Below are 19,581 nucleotides of genomic sequence, written 5' to 3'. Positions count from 1 at the left end.
TAGGAATCGGTAATTGGTAAAGTCATTGCATCATTGCAGCTTCCGTTAGAAGCTCTGAAGTTCTGAGATGCACACTTAGGCCCAATCCCAATTCTATTTTATACCCCTTTCCCTTCCCCTACCCCTCCGACTACCCCTTCCCCTTGTCCCTTGAAACAGAGTGTCAAGGGGTAGGGGTGAAAATATTCCCCTAAGAATTGGGACACCACTACTCTGCCGTCACACGTCATCATACGTCGTCTAGCTCCTACAATACACACACCTATACTGGTGTGCATTAGAGCCTTTAATTATCGTTCTATATTAATGCGCTGCTTACTGACACACACACACACACACACACATACATATATATATCGGAGATCACGCATCTCACACATCCAGGAGAAAAGAAACTTGTCAATGCTGCCCCACGGCTTTTATTAATATCAGTTTAAATACTGAATTGCTACATTATATTTTCCAGCAACGAGAGGATAAAATATGACGTTAGTTAGCAAATATTAGCGATTTTTTGCTACCATTTCTTTGAGTAACATGACCGTAAATATGAACTCACGATTGAATGTAACATAAAACAAATGATTACTTTTCGTTAAAATCTTTATTAATGCCAAAACTGCTTAAATTTATGTGTCTTTTTGTTCGCTCGGGCAGCCATGTTGCCCCTGAAGCCGGTTTACGCTGAGATAATTCATACCCCTTCGTTTGAAGTGTGGTCCCAAAAAATCTTCGTTTGAAGGGCTGTCTGGCCCTACCCCTACCCCTACCCCTCCAACCAAAAGAGAATTGAGAATTTGGGGAAAGGGGAAGGGCTAAGGGGTAGAATTGGGATTGGGCCTTAGGACTGTGCTTTCGCTGGATCAACGTGATCAAATGCTATTTGAGCATAAGAAACAACATTTCTGACAGGTCCACTATCATCAAAGATGATTGACAATTAGCATACAGTTTGGATTGGTGGTATGGTTCTGTTCTGGGACAAACTCCCTGCCCATCCATGCAGCCTAGCATGGATGAGACCAGAGAGAGCAGTGATAACCCCCCTAGGGTAAACAGAACAGAAGCAAATGTAGCAGATATCATTAACATTCTTAATGACATTTTAATGTAACAACATAATTCAAGATAAAGGACTCTGATTCAACATGGAAAAACAGAAGGCCAAATCCTGACTGTGGACAAAAGGAGGAGCTGGGGATGGAGGAGGGTAATTAGCTCCTGATCAAAGCGCTAAAGCGTCATTTTCCTATAGGTAGACATGGATCAGCTGATGTAAGCTTGACTGACGTGACCTGCCAGAATTAGCTCTATGCTTGATTAATGGGGCAGTTCATGTTCATCTGGTGATGTACTCCATGGTCATAACAGGAAGCACACGAAACTCATGGATGGCGGACAGTGGAAAGGTTTCGCTGCAGGGTTCAGACTGGGCTCTGGGCTGCTCTGGTGGGAGTTCACTGGTGTTAGTGATGACAACCCTGGGACTATAGCAAGGATGCCTATCCCTCTTTCCTCCTCCTTCCTTTAGTGGTCCGTGGGTGGTGGGTGCTGCCTCCAGATAGAGGTGCTGTCTCTGTGAAGTGAGAGCGGATCTTACACAGTACATCCACGGTGAATGACTCAGAAGCCAGGGCAAAATCACTCAATTTGGTCTCAAGGCAGGCTTGTTAAGTCCATGCTTAAAAATATCTTTGAGAGTAGTTTTATTAAAGTCAACCACATTCGGTGTTCAATTCACATAGAAGGCGTAAAGAAATAAATACACTCACTTTGTCATAAAAGCGCTGCCTCTTGAAATTATGACAGCTATATTTCGGGTTCTGTATATTCTTGAGTTCTGTGTCCGTAAGGAACATTGTAATGTAAAGTGACCAGATTTCTGAAATGGACATTTCCTAGTTTAGTGGTCAAAAGAACATTGACATTTGTACATTTGAACATTGGTTGTTTTATCTATGAATTAAAAAACAATGGGGACAATACATTTTCACAACAATTGCTATTCATTATTATTATTATAATTAATGATTATGATGATTATATTATATTCATATTGTATAATGATGAAGCCCTGAGCGTTTTAATAAAAGTCTCCAAAAATCACACTAAAAAAATAGCATTCCTAACCATTGCAAGCAGACAAACAAACAAAATGATGACTTTACAAAAATGCATTACAAAAATAAAACAAAATGTATTTAACATATATTTTCAGACTTTTTTTTATCACAAACTGTGAATATACTGTTTCAAGTAATTTTTTTTTACTTATAAAATGTTATGTGCTATTGAAAATGGATCAATAAAAATGAGAAATAAATGCATAGAGCAATAAAATAAATGTAAATTAAAAAATATTTCTATGTGCATTCTACCAATTTAATTGTCTACTTAAGTTAAATTTAATATTTATTAATATCAGAGGTAACAACTCTGTTACTTGAGTGAAAATACAGATACTGCTGGTTTGATGCAGAAATGCAGATATGTTCTACATGTCTAAAGTATATAGAGAGATAAACCTTATAAACTGCTTGATTTTGTGTAACAACCAGAGGCGGACAAAGTACTCAACTCCATTACTTGAGTGAAAATACAGATACTGCTGGTCAAATATTACTCCATTGCAAGTGGAAGTTGTATAGACAGATTTTTACTTAAGCAATAGTACTGAAGTACTTGCTTTTAAAAGTACTTAAGTACCAAAAGTAAATTTAATTTTTTATGTCAATGCACGGTTTTATTATTGTTGTATTTAATACTTGCAATACCGTATGCCTCTGAAGCAACTTACAATACATTGCACCTACTGAATACACTAACTAGCTTGGAGTATATCTTTGGAATAAAGAGCTTTTAGAATGTTAAAAACCTATAGAAATGAAACAAGTGAGAGACCAAAACAAAAGTGTAGCCATTCATCCACATTCGAACCGAGTGGACAGTGAAACTGCTGTAAATATACAGACTGATAAGAAGAGAAAAAAACTGCTTTAAGCCCAGCAACACAACTGTAGCTGTAATACTTTACAACAGCAACACTGCTTTAACAAAAAAGCAAAACAGCAACAGGTTTATCTGACATCATTCAAAAATGCTCTCTAATCGCTCTCGCAGTACTTTGATGTCATACAAAGCAGGGTTTGTGCAGCGCTGCTTCATGTCGGACACCTATCGTGCTTTGTTAGGAGACACTCAACAGTTCTTCTGTGGCTTTACAGGTAATATTTATAACTGCACTCTTAAAAATAAAGGTGCTTCACGATGCCATAGAAGAACCTTTTTGTCTAAATGGTTCCATAAAGAACCTTTAACATCTGAAGAACCTTTCAGTTTCACAAAAGGTTCTTTGTGGCGAAAGATGGTTCTTCAGATTATAAAAAGGTAAGAAAGAGATGGTTCTTTAAAGAACCTTTGACTGAATGGTTCTTTGTGGAACCAAAAATGGTTCTTCTATGGCATCGCTTGAAGAACCTTTTGAAGCACCTTTATTTTTAAGAGTGTGGTCCGTGTTAAAAAAATGCTGGGAAATCACTTTACATAACCGTACAAGAGTGATTACTTATAGCCTATTAGTAATCACTCTTGTAAGGTTATGTGAAGTCTAAAAAAAAAATCACCCAGACTTTCAAAGCTGCTACAAAGTAAGGACTTTCTACTTCGAGGACCTTTATAGAAATGTATTGGAGTGAAAAGTACAATATTTGTCTTTCAAATGTAGTGAAGTTAAAGTCATAAGTTTCCAGAAAAAAGTAATACTCAAGTACAGATACTTAAAAAGTGCACTTGAGTACAGCAATCAAGTAAATGTAGCCTACTTCATTACTGTCCCCCTAATATTTACATTTAGTCATTTAGCAGATGCTTTTGTCCAAAGCCACTTACAAATGAGGACAATGGAAGCAATCAAAATCAACAGAAGATTATAATATTATTTATACTTATCGACGTGTACCTTCACCCACATGCTATAGCTAAGATGTGTATGTAGGAATTACTGCGTGACGGTGGAACTTTTAATAACGTTTAAAGTTGCATGCAAAGCAATCCTGCACCATTCAGACCCTGTTATAGTAAATACAAACAGTATTACAGTCATTTGAAATGAATAGTTTGTATGTTTCTATCTTGAAACCGATAAATTGATGATTAATAGCGCTCTTCTCTTGAGTTCTTCATGGCATAAGTTTTGGCGCGCTACTGAGTAACCAGCATAGCTCTCAGCGCCCTATGTTGGAGAAAATAATCACTACACGATTGCTCGGGTACACAGGCAGTTAAGTCTGGCATTTTTGCAGTGTATTTGACTGAACAGCATTATCTTTTACCAATAAATTAACCTCTTTGGCTATACACAATTTAAGTACTATTACATGCTAAATAGACCACAAAAGTTTAGTTCACCCAAAAAATAAAGTGGCATGTTTGCATTTACCACAGTAAATACATTTGCCTTAGCCTTCAGTGTGTAAAAATATAGTAAATGTTTTATCAGAGTACTATAAATAACAAATTTCTGACACCAGCTCATACGGAAACAAGTTCAGTTTTTATTGCCAGGATCCCTCAGGTTCACATATACAATACTTGATCAATCCCTATTAGTTAAAAGAAACAAGTACAGCTCCAGTGATCACCATACCAGTTCTTTGTATGTTTTGACTGGACGGCATATTCCTGTCGGTCCAGTCATTATTCTTTCCGGATATCATAGACCAGTGTGCATAGTGTGTGGGTTTGTGGTTTGCCATACACCTACATTTTTAGTTTCATGTGGCAATACTTATTTATAAAAGTGCCTGCTAGTGATTCTGTTTTGGGAGCTGATCATTTATGGGATTGGTAGATATAATGCTATTTATTGGCAGATTTGGCAATTTAGAACAGTCATTGACATAACTACTAATAGGGACTAAGCTTAAATCTGTAAATCTGTCCTCCGGCATGACATGGCTAGCAACATGACATAAAAAAAAGAGCAACACATCTAAGAATGATCGCTAACAAAGTGAAAATGCACATTCTTAGGAGTGGTTTAGATTGTTTGTAAGAGGTTTTAAATGCACAGTCTGCAAATGCCACCGTTGTAGCGGAACGACGCGAAATTTGGCACTACAACAATCCACTCGTGTTTTCCCAAGTTTATCTGCATGGTTTGCAAGGCTTGATTGCCTGGAGTGACTGTGGCTTTGTTCCAGTGAAAGCAGGCCGTACTTTAAAAGACCTTACAGATGTTTCAGTGCATAAGCATCACATTTCAAACAAAAGGACCAACATTTTGTAAACAACAGTAAAACTGAATTGTAACACAAATCAAACAGTAAAGCATTACCATATGACGAAAAGCATTTATGGCTTCATAAAACATCATACCATAAAAAAAGACAGGGATTAGTTTGACATTAACAAACCAGTCCCTTTAAAATACATTTAATCACAAACGTGTTTGAACGTAATTTAGTCTAAATGCATTTGTTTTTTTTTCTCAGAAAGTTTCTGCAGATGAAGCATCCTGATCCAATCCATAAATAACGAAAGTTATTTTTAACTGGAAACCACTTGGGTCGCCACAGCAGTCCAAGAGTTAACATTTCAGTATCGAACAAAAGGTAAATACACAATACAGGTTTGACAATAAAAAAATAATGATACAACTGTTAAGAACATGAAAAGATGGAATGTCACACATGATTTCCAAGCAGCCACGGTTGAGTTCCTTTCCAGTGTAATTTCAGTAGTTTTCCACTACGGAATATGTCTTAACGATTGATATTATTCCAGTAAAACAAAATATGACCACCTGCTATCATGTCATGCCTTAATATTCTTACAATTAAAATAACATAAAAAAAACATTCATTGGCTCACAAATTTGCATCCCTTCCAGTTCAAATATACATATCTACCAATAACATCCACATTTTCAAGATTAATAAGTTATTACATTTTTATAAATACATACACAGATACAGAAGGTGGCTTAGAAATTGCTTGTCGCACTGGTGTGCTTTCACAGCCTCCTACAATCTAAAAGACTATGTCGCACACAGATGAACAGGAAATAGTTCTTTTACACTGCTCTTTTGCTATGTAAATCCCACAAAATGCATCACCGATTGCATCAGTGTAGCCTACTTCCTGTCTCTCTGCATTCATCAAATTCAACAAATTCTCCACTAATGGCAACAACTAAACTCCAGTTCCATCTGGATACAGATTTACACACATCAGAGGGAAGTAACACTTATTTTGGCTCTACACTTCTTCACAGAGAGGAATAAAGATATAGATTTATAATGTCATGGTAATACATCAGAATCTGCTGGTACCAGGTTATCACAGTGACTCTAAAATAAAAAAAAAGAAATAAAAAAAACATTTGAAGGGGAGAAGACATGTATGATGTACAGTAATGCTGAAGGATGGTTATGTAACATTTCGTTTCCCTTTGCGGTGGTGTCGTGCGTTTCGTTTTCGTTCGAGTGTGTGCAGGCAAGAGTCCAGTCATTTTGCTCTTCTTCTCGTCACATTATCAGTGCACCTTTAGGTGAGGTAAAGAGTGATATTTGGGTGCAATATGGAAAATAAAAGACAAAATAGCAGTTTTATAAATATGTGCTGTCTCACAGTTCAGCATACAGCACTCTAGGCAATTTGTGTGAGAACAAAGTAGAACTAGTCTGGCTGCAATCTTTATAAATAGAAATGCTCTATTTTAAGTCATGCTTTCCTTAGTAACTTTACACTAAGAATTGTTTTCTTCTCAAATCAAGAGCCCTACTTCATCTTCAAGCAGGCGTCTGCAAGGCTCTTTCAGATTCAGTGGGATCAGGCATAAGGCTTCATACCAAAAAAAAAAGGGGGAGGGGGGGAAGAAATTTCAAAGATCATGTCATACACTTTGTCCCATTATGGACAAAAGTACATCCAAATGGACAGCTCTACAACTGTGAAAAGGCATGAAATGAGCATTTTGTCTCTGGTATGCGTCATAAAATATACAAAGTCCAGTGAATTATACCAGTGCGGAAATCTGATGCCTGAATTCTGAATTCAAGTGGCTATTTAAAGCAGGAATTAATTTTCACCTCAAATTGTCAGTGCTAAAATAACATTCCAGGTTCAAGTCAATTACCATAGAAAATCATTTCGACTTGTCTGGCATGTTGTACCCTTGTGAAAAAGACATACACTTTAAAAAATTTTTTTTTTTTTACTTTAAAAGAATAAACTTAAGTGTGAACTGAATGTATTGTTTTCAGACACTTAGCATGTTATGCATTATAGTAATAGTTTAAATTTATATTAAATGCAATTTATAATTGATGCAATTGCAATTAATTTATATTAAATGCAAAAAGCACTTTAGAGTGCCTTTTTGACCCACTTAAGTAGCATTTATTTTCCTGTAATTTCATAATTGTCTTGTCTTTGGAATATGGTTAAAATGTACTGTCGAATGCACTGATGAGCATTTACGATAAACTAAAATATAATTTCTATTGAAACTTGTAGGTCATGTATTTAAATACATTTGTAATTACACATTTGTAATTTAGTACATTCAAAATGTATTAACTTTAAATGCAATATTGAATAACGCACTAGTTAAAATTATAATCAAATGTCAATCAAATCAAAATAAGTTCTTTAAAACACAACAAAGGATTACTGAAGCTGATTTAAAATGTACTTTAAAAGAAATTGACACTGTGACTTTTTAAAAGTGTACTTAAGAAACGTAGACATGAAAGTGTTTCTCTTTAATTACACTTACATTAAATGGCCTTTTATTTCATATCTTATCTGCAAGTAATTTCTTTTTTAAATATACTTTTAAGATAGTACAAGTGCACATTCAACACAATTAAGCACACTTCTTTTTCACAAGGGTAGTCACAAACAAAAAATGTACTAGTTCACCAAAATGCACGCATTTTATGATTTTCATTGTCGGTTTGCATCGCTCCTGATGTTTTGTTAGCGTATTCACTCTAAAGATAAGCAAGAAGCCTTTTACCCACAGCCAACAGAGAAAAGGTTAGAACGGGCTCTACCTATTTCTGATACTGTGATGGTTAATACAGGGTTACAATCACACTGACATGTTAATAATTTTCCTCTAGTATATACACTGAAGGTCATAGTCTGAAGCCACCTATTTCAACACAAATAAGGTGAATGTATTGCTTGGGATCTGGACACGATCGTTTGCTTGTGACCCTCCGGTTCACTATGTAGGAATCTGATGAAAAATACTTAAAGATAATATGATTTTGAACATTTCATGTTTCCAAAGTCGAATCTGAGGGTTGCAAATAATGACTTTTGGACAGTCAGATGTTTTTGAACAACATTAGCCAATGATTGAGATCAGATCTTGCACCAAAGGCTATCATTGTTAACAAGCTGTCACAGTGATGGGACTACTTAAATCTAGTCCTGAAAACCTTTTAGGGTGCAACAGAGATGTTAATTCTATGTATAATTTGTTTGTTTTCGTGCACTTTCTAGTAAGGCTTATCGATGGTCTTGTCACTTAAGAGACATTTGTAGGGATTTGCTAACATTTTCATTGGCCTTTTCATGCGTCTTCTGATCTTTCTCGCTGCCATGGTTTGGCCTTCGATGCTAGCAGGGTTTGTTGACGTTGCAGAGCAGTTCTGTGACTTTAATGAGCCGTGCCACGGTGCTCTGGGACTCCTCCTGCAACCGCTGGTTGTTCTGCCTGAGATTTTGCACCTCTGCTTGCAGCATTGCCTTGTCCTCTTTCTCCTGTGGGAGGCATGCAAACATAATGACTTTCAGGGTCGAGCGTTCTCACTCTGTATTGGCAGGACACATCCACGCCACATGAGGGGTTGCTATGCCTGAATATGTCGGTGGAATGACACACAGATGAAGAAGACAATGGCTGAAGCTGGGGAAAGGATGGATTACTTGACTTGCACATACAACAAAATACGCCACACTATTACATGCTGCAATGCAAACACTGATCCTTTGATCACTTGCTATACTAAAAACATATATAACTGAATTTTTTATATGCAGTTTTGCATGCATGTACAGTGTTTGGTGTCTGTAAAATTATTAAATATTTTTGAAAGAAGTGTCTTATGCTCACCAAGGCTGCATTTATTGGATCAAAATGAAAAAAAACTGTAATATTGTGAAATATTATTACAATTTAAAATAACTGTTTTCTATGTAGGCCTAAATAGATTTTAAAATTATGAATTTTTGAACAAAATAAATAAATGCATCTTACTGACCCAAAACTTTTTTATATATTTGATTGGCATTTCACAAATGGCAATACATTAAATATCAATATAATTTAACAAATTTCACTTGGAATGCATATTTAGTAATTATTTGGACAGCTTACATTTCCATTTCTTGTGTGGAAAAAGTTAGCACACCCCTACATCTTCAGTAACTACAATCAAATCCAACAAATAATAACAAGTGAAAATTAGTAGAAAATCACTAAACTGGATGGCCACGCTTTATATGAACCTTATTATACTGCTCTGGTTTGTTCGTAAACCCTAAACAAATAGCACAAACAAAAGAAAAATTTAATTGTCTTTGCTACTTTTGATCAATTGAATGCATTCTTAATAATAAAAGTAATCATCAAGCAATCCTAAAAAAAATATGTGCATAATGGAGGACTGACAGACAATTATACAAAATATCTACAGGTTATTAATGGCAAGTGGATGAAAGATCGCCTACAAAACTGAAGGGGGTGCTTATTTTTCCACAGTAGACATTTTGAATACATTTCTGTATATTGTAGATTGAAGAAGCAAATTAGTAGCTTTTATTAGTTATCTTAGTAAATCAGAACCTGCATGCAAATTAGTTCTTGATTGCAGCAAAAAAAAATTTTTAAAGTCCAAACGTGGCATCAGACATGCATCAGTGATAAGACCATTCATTAAGCACTGGGCATTCTTGAAAAGAAAAATACATGCATTTTCCATGTATCATTATCCTAAATGATATTAATGCATAAAAAACACTGAAAGAGCAATGATGCCTCTAAACATGGTAGTAATTCAAGGTAGACTGTTATCTGTGTATGTATAATAATCATATTTTATAAGGCCACACTTTTCTCTCAAGGTGACCGAAGTCTTCAGTAAGCTATGATTTATCTATGAGTGTGCTGGATAACTGTGGGACCTTATGCAATCAACCATGCTCACCCTCGCTTTCCCTTCCTGACTTTATGTGGATAATGGGATCAAACAAAAGAGAACTGAGACCCTGGATCGGCTTTAATATTCATCCTGAGGGACCTTAAAGCTATAATATTATTAAGTGTACATACACTTAAGTTATACAGTTGTGAGTTGGTGTTAATGGTCTGCAGTAAATCTATAATGTGTGTGTGTGTGTGTGTGTGTGTGTGTGTACACACACACACACACACACACTATGACACGCCTACTCTGTGTGCTGACCAGCCAATCACAATTAACCTCAAATCTTTCCATTTCCTAATATCCATTGTAGCGAATGAGCAATAACAACAAAATTACAACGCTAAAGAAATTTAGCTACCATAAGCAGGAAAATTATTTTGAAAAGTGTGTGAAATGTTAATGTGTCGAGATAATTCATCATTTAAAGGAATGTTCAGGTTCAATAGAAGTTAGGCTTGGCAGAATCTTTCACAACTTTATGGTAAAATTCAAGCAAATTATGCCAAAAATGCTGTCTTTTTTCGAATCCAGGAGCAGTAATAATAATAATAATTCATATTAAATAATGAACAGTTAATGCTCTACTTTAAATCATTAGATTATTATATTACATTTTGCCCATTTTGTGTTGTTGTAAAATAGGAAATGGCAAAAAAAAAACTTAACCCCCTAAGCTTTAAGATTATGTTTTCCATTCTCTAATAAATGATTAGGTTACACTTTGTCTTAAGGTGTCCTTGCTATGGTGTAATATTAATTAACAACATGCGTAGGGTTAGGATTAGGGTTTGATTTAAGGTTAGTTGCATGTAATTATACAGTACATCATTTACTGTGATTACTACAACATATTCCAATTTAACACTGTCTCTTAAAACTGCTATTCCAAACCAAGAAACTGAAGATTGAGTCATTTATCTAAATGGACAAATCCCTGTTAATGAAGAGCATCACATAAAAATATGTGGTAACACTTTACAATAAGGCCCCATTAGTTAAGGTTAGTTAATGCATTAACTAATAACATCACCTCCTTCACATCCTTCAAGGAATAGTTCACTTTAAAATGAACTGTACTCATCCTCAGGCCATCCAAGATGTAGATGAGTTTGTTTCTTCATCAGATTTGGAGAAATGCAGCATTGCATCAGTGTCTCAGCAATGGATGCTCTGCAGTGAATGGGTACCGTCAGAATGAGAGTCCAAACAGCTGATAAAAACATCACAATAATCCACACCACTCCAGTCCATCAGTTAAAATTGACTGAACTGATTAGAATCCATTCATTAAGACTTTTTAACTTAAAACCATCGCTTCCAGCTAAAATAAGTCCATATTTCATAATAATAACACTTCCTCTTACATCAAAATCCACCCATATTTTTGTTTAGAGCTGTTTAGGACTGTTTTTCTTGTAAACGGTATCTGTGCATATTCCTCTCCTGATTCAGACCACACAACTTTTTCCCTGAAGAAAGCAATTTTACGGATAAAGGACTCATATTTTAGCCAACGTTTTAAATTTTAAAATGTCTTATGGATTTTCTTTCTTACAAACACACACCTTTTCACTTCTCCAGATGTTAATTGATGGACTGGAGTGGTGTGGATTACTTGTGGATTATTGTGATGTTTTTATCAGCTGTTATTCTGACGGCACCCATTCACTGCAGAGCATCCATTGCTGAGACACTGATGCAATGCTACATTTCTCCAAATCTGATGAAGAATCAAACTCACCTACATCTTGGATGGCCTGAGGGAGAGGTCATTTTGGGGTGAACTATTTCTTTCATTTTGTTGTTAATCAAGTGAGAACTGTCACACATGTTGTTGTTTTTTTGTTACTGATTTAGTAAAAATCTCATGCTCTACTTGCCTTAACTGCCATTGGTGGGTTAGTGTTGAGAGTGAGCATGGCTGCCCATTGTCCCTCCAGCAATCTTCTCATCTCCTCTGTTCACCCTGCTCAATGACAAGACAGGTTTCTTTTGCTTGTCCCGCCCTACCTCTACAGTCCCTCTGTGTGATTGGCTCTGTGAAGTAGCAGTGGCTCTTTGAAGTAGCGAAGAGGGCAAGGACTGGACAGGGCAGATATACAGACAAGGATGGGTGGATGTATTGAATGGGAGATATTTGAAGGGGTTACAGTGTGCTGCGACAGAGAGAGCTGTGATGTGACAAACCCACAGAGGACAAAGTACCTTTTGGAGGTCATCCTGCAGTCGCTTCAGCATGGCCTCTAACTGGGACACTTTCTCCTCAAGGTGACCAGGCGAGTCACTGCGAAGGCAGGGAGAGAAAGAAGAACACCAAAAAACAAAATGATGTCCAGTCAAGCATTTGGATTAATTCTGATTTTGAAAGAAGTCTCTTCTGCTCACAAAGGCTGAATTTATTTGATCAAAATTACAGTAAAAACTGTAATATTGTGAAATATTATTACAATTTAAAATAACTGTTTTCTATGTGAATATATTGTAAAATGTAATTTATTTCTCTGATCAAAGCTGAATTTTTTTCAGCATCATTACTCCAGTCTTCAGTGTCACATGATCTTCAGAAATTATTCTAATATGCTGATGTGCTGCTCAAGAAACATTTCTGATTATTAGCAATATTAAAAACTCTTTTTGCCGCTTAATATTTTGTAAAAATCATGATATAGTTTGGATTAAGTTTAAAAAAATGTAAAAAAAATTTTAACGAAGACATAAAATTGATCAAAAGTGACAGTAAAGACACAAGATTGAGCATCAATACTAATTGTTAAAATTAAGCAGCAAATCGGCATATTCATGTGACACTGAAGACTGGAGTAATGATGCTGAAAATTCAGCTTTGATCACAGAAATAAATTATATTTTACCATATATTCACATAGAAAACAGTTATTTTAAATTGTAATAATATTTTACAATATTAGTGTTTTAAGCGCATGTTTGCTCAAATAAATGAGCGAACTAAACTTATTTAAAAAACAAAACATTTTTCATTATTCTAAACTTTTGACTGGTAGTGTATTATTATATGATATAAATTTTGCATCATTTTCTGAGAAATACACCTGTGCCTTATTTGGCCACTGTTTGAACATTAAACTTCAAAGTTGTTTCTAAAGTTATTATTTTTCAAATATTTTGAGCAATTTTGTTCTTCCGAAGTTCCAAAGTTAAAGCAAGCATGTGGTTTATTAAAGTCTGCACACAGAAAATGCAGTAAAAAAATACTGTGAAATAGTATAACAATTATATTGTAAAATGTAATTTATTCCTGTGATCAAAGCTGCATTTTCAGCAAAAGCTGTCAGAATTGAAGTTCTCTTTGAGTTGTAAAGGAACATTTGCTAACTGCCTTGCCTCGTGTTTTGAGTACTGAATAATCTAATGTCAAAGAGTTCATGGTGCGATGAGAGCCTCACCTGTCCTTGATATCTATGAACCTGGTGTCTGTCTGACCTAGCTGGGTTTCTGGGGACGCTTGTGATCCATCTCCCGACGTCCGGTCTGAAACCCAGCAGGAAATGACATTGTTAATATTCCATCTCGTCACAGAAAAGTTACCAGACCAGCTCTTTTCAGTGAACAAACTACACTGACTCACTCCAACTCACACTTTCACATGTTCAAACACATTTCATCCACTGAAAATTGCCATTTCTCACCTTCTCGAGACAAAGCTTCCAGAATGTTCCGGCAGGCGTTGGCCAGATCAGAAATCGACTGCCACTCTTCCTCAGACGAATCGGCTGTCTCTGAGAGAACTGAAATCAACAAAAATATATTGTAAAAGGGCTTTGTGGAGTATTTAGATTTATTATTTGTTGGCATCTACGAGAAGTGTTTTTGGTCTCGAAAAGACAATGATAAAAAAAATATTTTGAATTCTTTAGTCAACATTGACCCAGTGAAGCAACTGATGATTCTGAATGATTTTTCAAAATTGTGAATAAAACTAAGATTATTGGAGAACGTTTTACATACTATTGACACGTTTTACATACTACATACCAGTCTTTATACTTCAAACATTCATGTTTAAATCAATGTGTTGCATGCTGTTTCTTTATAATTAATTGTGAAATTCACTAGCAATTTCTTAGTTAAAATTGTTTCTACACCTCTTTCTTTTTAGTGTAGACAGTCAAATTTGCAACTCTTTGGAGTTTAGTGGAATTCTCTATTCATTTGTCATGTTAAGACTGAAATTATTGTTCTGTGCATAAACAAATACATTATGGACATTTTTGGATCACTAGATTCGTTTATGGTTTATGACCACCTCTGTTCTCCGTTACATTCATTCCCAATGCACGTGAAGTTATTGCATCTTTTTTTTTTATCATCCTGAGGGTCTCTTGTTACAAAGCTGACCAATCACAGCTGTTGCGGTCTGTGTAGATGCAACATGAGTTACACTGGAGAGACGTACGGCACAGGATACACTTTAACCACTGCAACTATGCAGAGCTTACAGCATGAATCTGACGCAGAAGTGTAAATAGGCCTTTAGTCTGTTTTTAAATCTGAATATAGTATTAAAAGTTATTCAAAATCTATTAATAAACTTTTTTTTTTACAGTTTATATGTACGTCTAAAGTTACACTGGAGAGACGTACGGCACAGGATACACTTTAACCACTGCAACTATGCAGAGCTTACAGCATGAATCTGACGCAGAAGTGTAAATAGGCCTTTAGTCTGTTGTTAAATCTGAATATAGTATTAAAAGTTATTCAAAATCTATTAATAAACTTTTTTTTTTTACAGTTTATATGTACGTCTATGTGAAAGGCATGATGTAGGATGTATGATGTATGATGACTTATTACGGAAAAAATAGTTTAAAAGAGTGAAATGTAATGTTTTCTGACACTTAACAGCATGTTAATTAAAGTTACATATAAATTATATTATATGTATTATAGTTGAAATGTATATTTAATGCAATTAGCTGAACTTTAGAATGCTTTCTGATCCACTTAAGTAGTAGGACTTAAGCACATCTTTATATATAATTTCATAATTACTTCTATTATCTTTGAAATATCGTTAAAGTACTGCTGAACGTACTGACAAGCATTTAAAATATACTTTAAATGTCATTTCTACCGAAACGTGTATGTCATGTATTTAAATATATGACTTATTACGGAAAAAATAGTTTAAAAGAGTGAAATGTAATGTTTTCTGACACTTAACAGCATGTTAATTAAAGTTACATATAAATTATATTATATGTATTATAGTTGAAATGTATATTTAATGCAATTAGCTGAACTTTAGAATGCTTTCTGATCCACTTAAGTAGTAGGAGTTAAGCACATCTTTATATCTTTTACATTTTTACATCTTTTTCATAATTACTTCTATTATCTTTGAAATATCGTTAAAGTACTGCTGAACATACTGACAAGCATTTAAAATATACTTTAAATGTCATTTCTACTGAAACGTGTATGTCATGTATTTAAATATATTTGTAATGATGAGTTTGCAATTTTGTACATTTCAAATATATTCACTTTAAATGTATAACTGAAAAGTACTATAGTTAAAATTGTAATCAAGTATTTTACATGTGCTTTAGTATGTTAGTCAGCACATTAAAATAAGTGTACACTTTTTTAATGATTTAAAATGGCTTTAAGGCAAAACTTTTAATTTTACATTATTACAAAGTGCACTGTTTAAAAGTATACTTAAGTGTGTTTATAGACAAGAAAGTGTCTCTCTTTATGTCAAGAATAGCAGTGGCCTTTTATTCTATTTTATTAATATTATATCATCTGCAAGTACAGTTTTTAAAAAATATGATTAGGATTTTAAGTACACTACATGTGCACAGTTAGTACAATTAAGACAACTGCTTTTTTGGGGAAGTCGTGGCCTAATGGATAGAGAGTCGGACTTGTAACCCGAAGGTTGTGGGTTTGAGTCTCAGGTCCGGCAGGAATTGTAGGTGGGGGACTGAATAACCAGTGCTCTCTTCCATCTTCAATACCACGACTGAGGTGACACCCTTGAGCAAGGCCCTGAACCCCCACTGCTCCGTGTGTGTGTGCGTGCGTGCACTTGGATGGGTTAAATGCAGAGCACAAATTCCGAGTATGGGCCATATTTGGCCACACTTCACTTTCACTTTTTTTCACAATGATGAAGAAGCATTATTCAGAGCTGAAATATTCTGAATAATGTAATATTAATATAAATATAATTTATATATAATATATAATTCCCAACTGCGGCCTTGAATTTGCATACAAGGGAAGATGCTTTAGGGAGTTTATGAGTGTTATTATATGCCTTATTTTGAAGCTGATAATGATAACATGATGATGCTCTTGCATTCGTTACTTCTGGTCCAATTTTCAATAGCAAGACTAGGGTTAGCAAGTAATTAGGAGAGAAAGATAACATGACCTGACGTTTTTAAAGCAATCAGCACCATCTGTTGGTCTGTTTTTGTATTTATTTTTTTATTTAGTTTTTTTTTTTTGTTGCCACATTAGGCATTATTTCCCTTTGGTGGCTGTTTTATGTACAGTACGGTAAACGTTTCTGAAGAAAAATTCATCCTCGGACAGACCACCAAAAACGGGTTATTTTCCTAGCGCTAATACTACAAATCAAACTTTCCACACACATGAAAATATAACATTTAATTGATCATATTTATATATGTGAATATAACATTTGAACTGCAGTTAGGCTTGGTTTTTGAATCATTTGCAAATGAATTATAACTGCTGCTTTGACCCAAATTGGACAAAGTAAAAGGTGGTTGCTACTGACAGTCTGAGTTTGTTGAGTATTCACACACAAATGCATCCATATGCATTTTAAAGGAGGGCCTGGAGAGATGTAACCGCTCAACAATCAAGGGGCAGAGGCACAGAACAGATGGCCCAGAGACAGTGTCTTGATTTGAGGCCATTTAATACCCTTATCCCAACCAGCCCTAGCCTAGCCCCCATCTGTCCGAGCTTTACACTCATTTGAAAATGTCAGTGCCATTCAGGCCATGATTTGTATCTTTTAAAGCTTGCTGAATTTGCTTATGGAGGGGAGGTTGGTCGTAGATCAGCTTATTTTTAAACAGGCAGCATTTACACTACAAGGGCTCAGAAACAAAAGAGACTGAATGCAGGAGTAAGGGAAAATGAAACCTCCCAGAGGAAGAGGAGGAATGGAGCCTCCCTGTAGCTAAAGACAAAAGAATATATAGGATGATGAGGTGATGAGCAGAGCAAAATACGATAATTCTATCTAACTATATATCTACTAACACATCTATCTATCCGTCCGTCCATCCATCCATCCATCCACCCATCCATTCCATCCATCCATCCACAAATCCATCCAAATAGGGGAGAGATGGCATTATCAATAGTAAGTGAAAAGCTGTCGGATTTTGCCAAATTTGGTTTAGAACCAGGCTTTGCTTTGATTTCATCTAAACAGTCCAAAAGGAAAGGAGAAAGAAGAGTAGAGGCTTGGAGGACAAATAGAGCTGGGTATCATCTGCATAGCATTAGAATTTAATACCAAATTTCCTAAAAATATGGCCAAGGTGTAATAGGTAGATAATAAATAAAAGAGGGCCCAAGACAGAGCCTTGAGGAACACCAGTAGTAACAGATGAGGAATATTATCTAAATGTATCTTTCTATATGTATTTTTCTTATGTAAAATATTCAAGGAATGTTTCCTACATTTGTGTTACTTAAAAAAAGGAAGAAAGACAACTAATCATTAAAATATTAATTAAACTAAAGTAGCAATATAACAAACCAATATAATACACATAAGTAAATACTGTAGCAATATTTACTTTCTTTCTTTCTTCTTAAAAGGGATGTAAAATTAACACTTTCCCCATTTATATATTACTAAAATATTTGAATACATAAAAAATACCAACCTAGAATTTCTGTGAACAGTTTTAGTAATGGAAAAAATCACAGTAAGAGCAATTTTTTTTTAATTGTTTTAAATTATTTCATTCAGTATTAACTGATTTCTAGAAATGAATCAGCAGAATTTTAAGGATGAAAAGTACTACATGCAGTACAAACAAAACACAACTTTTGCCCCAATTTGCATTATGGATGAGTCAACACTAGTTGCTGAATGTCAGAGCAAGTGTAGTAATTTCGTTGTGTGTTTTGTCATTTTTTTATTCATTTATTTTTTTATGTGTCTATATAGTTTCTTTTAATCTTTATTTCAGTTTTAGTTTTAATTAATTTAAATAAAATTAAAGTAAATGAAAATGAGAAACATTTATTAGTGTTGATAAGTTCCTCTGTAACCATGTGTATGATCTGTAAAATCTGTTCAGATTTGCACACATTCCAGCCTTTAGATTAAATGAAAGAACTCCTGCTGCTTTTCAATTAATTACAGAGTTAAACCTCTCACGGTTTAATATATCTAAAGATCCCATCTGTACTTTTGGAAACTGCACTTATAGATTACCAATGAAGCTTTATATGTTTTGAAGCCACACAGTCATTGTAGACGTACCTATATGAAGGCTTATTTATTAACCCACTGCAAATAATGGCCTGCTGTAGCAACAGGGGTGTGAACTTATAACATTAACTACATGAGTCATTTAAAAATAATAAATTTAACCTGAAACACTTACTCTTAGTGATGGAGTTATGGAGGCTCAGAGCTCTGGAGTTTCTTTCTGCACTTTCCATGCAGGAGGATCTCAAGGTCACATCACTGACCGATGGCCTATCTTCAGGCCCCTGATCACACCCAAACTAGACAGAGAGGAGGAACGAAACCATCAATGAGTAGAAGTGGCAGTATGACCAAAATATCATGGTAAATGTATATAACAATGCAGTTATTTTTGCTTGAATTTAAACCTCAAAGTGATGGTACTGTCATATATGTATGTAGCATGCATACAATGTAATACAGAGAATTAAATGCTACAAATGAAAGGTTCTTTCAAATTAATCAATGAAATATTTCTTGCATTTTCTTGTTGTAATTCATCATACTTTCTCTTTTGTCTCACTGGGTATCATTCATTCATTCAAATTTTATTTTATGGATGCAAACCAAAAAGTTTAAATAAGTTATACATAATAAGTTTGGCATCAATAAAAAACAGTTTTATACAGAGTTAAAAACAAAAGTCTCAAATCAATCAATCAATCATATAAATAAATAAATATTTCCTCTATTTTCTGATCATATTCATCTTACTTTCTCTTTTGTCCCACCGAGTACAAAAGTACTGAATAACAGTTATACATTATTTATTTATTTTGATTATATTTGATGGATGAAAACCAAAAGTGTATATATATATATATATATACAGTATATATA

General features: G+C 34.7%; 1 protein-coding gene across 1 annotated transcript in view; it reads right to left on the bottom strand.

Annotated features, from left to right (window-relative positions):
• Positions 1-8,699: 8,699 nt before the first annotated feature.
• The window catches only part of LOC107691862 (signal-induced proliferation-associated 1-like protein 2), a 48,255-nt gene continuing 37,373 nt past the window's right edge, over positions 8,700-19,581 (bottom strand). Inside the window, exons 10-16 of the mRNA XM_016490685.1 lie at positions 19,456-19,486; positions 18,878-19,001; positions 13,889-13,987; positions 13,646-13,730; positions 12,429-12,507; positions 12,104-12,305; positions 8,700-8,778 (exon numbers count right to left, since the gene is read on the bottom strand). Of these exons, the coding sequence (XP_016346171.1) occupies positions 12,123-12,305; positions 12,429-12,507; positions 13,646-13,730; positions 13,889-13,987; positions 18,878-19,001; positions 19,456-19,486 (601 nt within the window). The 3' untranslated portion in view covers positions 8,700-8,778; positions 12,104-12,122. The remainder of the gene's footprint in view (positions 8,779-12,103; positions 12,306-12,428; positions 12,508-13,645; positions 13,731-13,888; positions 13,988-18,877; positions 19,002-19,455; positions 19,487-19,581) is intronic.

The sequence above is a fragment of the Sinocyclocheilus anshuiensis genome, unplaced genomic scaffold, assembly GCF_001515605.1.
Source record: "Sinocyclocheilus anshuiensis isolate Anshui unplaced genomic scaffold, SAMN03320099.WGS_v1.1 scaffold206, whole genome shotgun sequence".
Lineage (NCBI taxonomy): Eukaryota > Metazoa > Chordata > Actinopteri > Cypriniformes > Cyprinidae > Sinocyclocheilus > Sinocyclocheilus anshuiensis.
The sequence above is the reverse complement of the archived record's forward strand: the minus strand, read 5'-3'. Positions and strand labels throughout refer to the sequence as shown.